Below are 4,632 nucleotides of genomic sequence, written 5' to 3'. Positions count from 1 at the left end.
TACTTTGCAATCCAGAAAAATCCCTGGTATGATGAATCAGCTCGACCTTTCAAAAGCTTTCGACAAAGTGAATTGGAATTACCTGGAGGCCACCTTAAGTGCTTTTGGTTTCGACATTCGGTGGATCAAATGGATTCTCGCTCTTATCAAGTCAACAAATTTCTCTAATTTGGTTAATGGATCCCCCTCGGCCCCCTTCTCTCCTTCCCGCAGCATAAGGCAAGGAGACCGGCTGTCCCCCTTCCTTTTTGTGATCCTCATGGAAGGGCTTAGCAGATATATTCACAGAGCCAAAGCAGAAGGGAAAATTAATGGATTGCGCCCCCTCCCCTCCACCCCTGCAACTACTCACCAGCAGTTTGCCAATGATACTATGCTGCATGGCTCTCCAACTGTCAAAGATGCCAAGGCTTTCAAATCCATCTTATCTCTATTCAACATGGCATCAGGTATGGACATAAACCACTCCAAATCGACTATTTTTTTCTTTAATACTCATGTTTCAATTCAGAACCATTTTACCAGCATCCTAGGCTTTCGAAAAGGTTCTCTACCCTCGAAGTACCTGGGAGCCCCGCTCACCACCAAGCCATGGCAAAAGTTTCATTGGGAAAGGCTCATAGCAAACATGGAAAAAAGATGCAAACATTGGACACACAGGGCTCTTAATTTTGCGGGACGCCTAGTTTTAACTAAAGCCATTCTGCAGGCCATCCCTCAGTATATGCTTTCTATCCTCCTGGCGCCTAAAGCCATCCTGCAGAAAATCCGATCCATTCAAAGATCCTTTTTATGGAGTGGCAGCGCAGAGAAGAGGAAATGGGCTCTCGTGGCCTAGGATAAGGTCTGTAAATTGAAACTAGCTGGAGGTTTAAACCTAATTGACCCCGACATTAGCAACAAAACTGGTGGAGCAAAGCTATGGTGGCGCTGGCTGAAGGAGACCAACCTCCCCTGGGCCAGAAATTGGAAGGAGAAATACACTCCTAATTGCAGAGACCAGGACCTCATAAGACTTCAGGAATTGCCAGAAGGTTCCCCAATTTGAAATTTGGCAAAAAAGAACAGAAACCTAATTCAAGAACACAGTTTTTGGGAGATCCATAATGGGAAATCTGCCCTCTTTTGGGAAGACTCCTGGCAACAGCACCCAAAGCTTGAAAACCCAGATCTTGAAGCGTACAAAATTAACTGTCAGAACAGGGGAAAGCACTTCATTCATCAATACTGGAACCCCGATAGCCAGGACTAGGAATGGAGAGAATGGTCCCTCCCAGATGCAGAAAGCCCTAATGAAGAAAATAATAACCTTCAAAATCTGCTCCTAATCTTAAACAAACGAAAAATCAGAATAACCACAGATGAGGACAAGCTGAGATGGGGGCTGAAGGGCAATGGCAACTTCACCCTTAAAGAAGCCAGAAGGCAGATGGAATTCTCAGAGCAGGGGGAGGACGCATCATGGTTCAACAAGGTTTGGGATCCCCTCTTTTGGCCAAAAATTCAAACTTTTCTATGGCTTCTCATGCGGCGAAAGACCCTCACTTGGGAAAACCTGCAGAAAAAGGGCTTTGAAGGTCCTTCTTTTTGCCCTATGTGCAACCAAGCCGCAGAAACCATGAACCACTTATTCAATACCTGCGAGTGGGCAAACCACATTTGGCAAGAGATAGAAGCTATCATGCAGCAAAACAGCAGAGACTTGGACTCCATCCATAACACCATTAACAATTGGCCAAGCAATTATTCAGAAAATCCTCAAATCAACAATATATGGAAAGTTCTACCAGGTTTTATTACTTGGACATTGTGGAAAGAAAGAAACAGAAGGATTTTTCAAAGCGAACACAGGAATATTGAGCATTTGAGAATTACCTTATTTCAGAACATCCGCCAATTAATCCTGGTAAAAAGTAAAGCCGACCCAGCCAGCCGAATCTCGCCGGAGGACCAGAGAATCCTAAATGCCTTCAACATTTGCACCGACCAAAGTCTCGTCCCCCAGGCCAAACAACAGAACATCAACAATACACTAAAAGGATGGACTCGGCCCCCTGAAGGTTTTCTGAAGTTAAATTTCGACGGGGCCTCGAAAGGTAACCCGGGCCCAGCTGGTATAGGAGGCATCATCCGAAACCAGTCAGGCGAAATTCTCCATATATACAGCAAAGCGCTGGGTGAGGGTACCAATAACGAAATGGAATTCGCAGCAATGGAAAAGGGGTTAAAAATCCTCCATAGAAACCAAACAGAAAACGCAGTAATTGAGGGCGACTCTGAGATTGCCATAGCAGTGGCAAAGAAAATATACGGGGGCACTCCAATAAGCAAAGTAACTAAGCACTGGCGCCTGTCCATGGTCACAGACAGTATCGGGAAACTGCTTGGAGGAATGAAAGGCCTCATCTTCCAAGCGGTAAGGAGAAAGGCAAACTCGGTCGCCGACCACTTGGCTAACCACGGGATCGAACACCCAGCTGAAATGGTGGACAACTGTTGGCAGATGGTGGAAAATCATCATTTAAAAGACCGATGCTCTCAACTCGCTCGATTAGATTTAGCGGCTGCGGAAAGGGCAGGTCGGCAATCCGATTAACAAATTTTCATAAGTATATGGATAGGCCGACGGGACTGGTGCCATCAACTCCTAACAACTACCGCAGGACAAGCCGGTTGAGGGCATTAATGAGCATAGCAGGTTACAGGGATTTGTACAGGTTCATGATCCAGGATGACATAGGCCGCCGCAGAAGCGCTGGACGGAGGGACATGTGGCACACTCAAGACCGAGCAGGAGATAGCGAAGGCAAACATTCCCAATCAATGAAAAGCCCCTCCAATTTTTCGCACAACTACATTTATGGTGATCGGACAGGCAATGAACACACCGCGATCCACTCCCCTGCCCGAAACCTCCCCGCCAATTTCTATATAATTGCTCCTGCACTCTCTTGGAGCATCATGTTTTATGCGCTTAGGAAGCAGAGACTCCATCTCTGCATTAGTGTTCAGGAGAGTATCAGTCACGAAAGGTTTCTCATGGCGGGCGAGAGCAGCCGAAACCAGTCGGCAAACAGAGATTTGCAGACGGCCCGAGATTTGTTCGAGCGACGAACATCTCAGAGGAATAAGCGGAAAATCATAGATTTGGAGGCCTCTGCGCAGGAAGAGGAAGCCAAGCTCTCTGATCATCAACTCAGCCAAGAAGTCGACTGGTTGCATGACCCTGGAAAGCCTAGCACTAGAGCAACCCAATTCGTTCGTACTCAGGCAGAATCATGGCGCATGAAGACCATCTTGGCAAAGGCAATGGACGTTCAGGGACAACAGGCGGACCAGCTTCACACGCTCCAGCAGTTTGCAGCCACGATGACGAAGGACCACATGGCAGTGGTCGAGAGCAGCGAGTTTAAACTCTGCGCAATGCATCAGGAGATGGATTCAATTAGCAAAAATCTCTCTGTTCTGATCAAACTCCTCCGGAAAGTTATTGAGCAGGACAGCAAGCCCGCTGATCCGCAGAAGGGAGGTCCGTCGTGCGTTCACCAGGCTAAGGCTTCCAGGCACAGTGAGGTGCATGCAGCCCCTGACCCCCCCAACAACTCTGATTAGTCTTCCATGTCCCTTTGTTGGACTTTGTTATATTTTTCTGTTACTGTTTTTCCAGCTCTGTGATAGCCAGTTTTTTTTGGCCCAAGTCACCCTGCGTGGTGTACTCCTCGGCAGCACTAGGTTCTATATGTCTACTATAGTTCTCTCTTCCTGTTTCACTCTGTTGCTATCGAGTAAGGCCTGCTATGCAGCCAGTAATCTGCTTCGGCAGAAGTTTTGTACTATATGTTACACTTGTTAATACAAAAGCTTATTTACACAAAAAAAAAGGTTCAAGATGCATGCAAAGCCTTAAGGAGCAAGGAAACTGATGGAAACTTGTTGGATGAGAGGGAGAGTACATTACCTCTCAACATGCAGCCACAGGAGAAGTCTCAAACGATTGTGGAGGAGCCATGATTGGTGAAGCAGCTTCAGGAGCTTGTGGAGCAGCCACAACTAGAGAAGCCAAGAGGAGACCGAGTGGAGGAATCCACTCATGCAGAGTCCTCCAGTAGGGGGAAATTTTGAGCCAAGTGGGCAGAGGGATCACATGCATCCATACCTTGAGGTCAGAGGTGGGGCGATGTGGAGTGAGCATCCCAAGAAGGCTAGAATAGGGGTAGGATCCTTAAGGTACCCAACCTCTTTGATTCAACTTTGCTATAGGAGCCCCGATGAGGAGTAGCAGGACTGGCTGATTGGGTAGAGATAGATGTGGATGGAGCGGCAGAGAGAGCTACAATGCAGGAATCCCAAGATAACGTAGAGCTAGCAGGCTGCAGCAATGCGAGAGGCATAGGAGTGTTGCACAAGTGCGGGATGGCACAGAGAGGTGTGCAACGGCGCGAGATGCATGGAGTGTTGCAATAGCTCAAAGGTTAGAGAGGGAGCACTTTTTAGTAGCAGAGGGAGCTTTAGCATCAAAGTATGTTTCTAGCCCAACAGAGAGGTCAGTTGGGAGTTTTACTTGTTTCTAAAGTTGTTGGAGCATCCACACTTGGAAGAAGTGTTGCATGCAGACATTCCAAAGGTTCAGGA

General features: G+C 47.3%; 1 protein-coding gene across 1 annotated transcript; it reads left to right on the top strand.

Moving 5' to 3' along the window:
- The first annotated feature begins 1,618 nt into the window (after nucleotides 1-1,618).
- LOC149259352 (uncharacterized) lies at nucleotides 1,619-2,596 on the top strand. The gene has a single exon (XM_089453946.1). It carries the CDS (start codon nucleotides 1,619-1,621, stop codon nucleotides 2,594-2,596), a length of 978 nt encoding a protein of 325 aa, XP_089310072.1.
- The last annotated feature ends 2,036 nt before the right edge of the window (nucleotides 2,597-4,632 follow it).

Source organism: Pinus tabuliformis, chromosome 6 (assembly GCF_031772625.1).
Source record: "Pinus tabuliformis cultivar Carrire ecotype Pingquan chromosome 6, CPIR1, whole genome shotgun sequence".
Taxonomy (NCBI): domain Eukaryota; kingdom Viridiplantae; phylum Streptophyta; class Pinopsida; order Pinales; family Pinaceae; genus Pinus; species Pinus tabuliformis.
The sequence above is the reverse complement of the archived record's forward strand: the minus strand, read 5'-3'. Positions and strand labels throughout refer to the sequence as shown.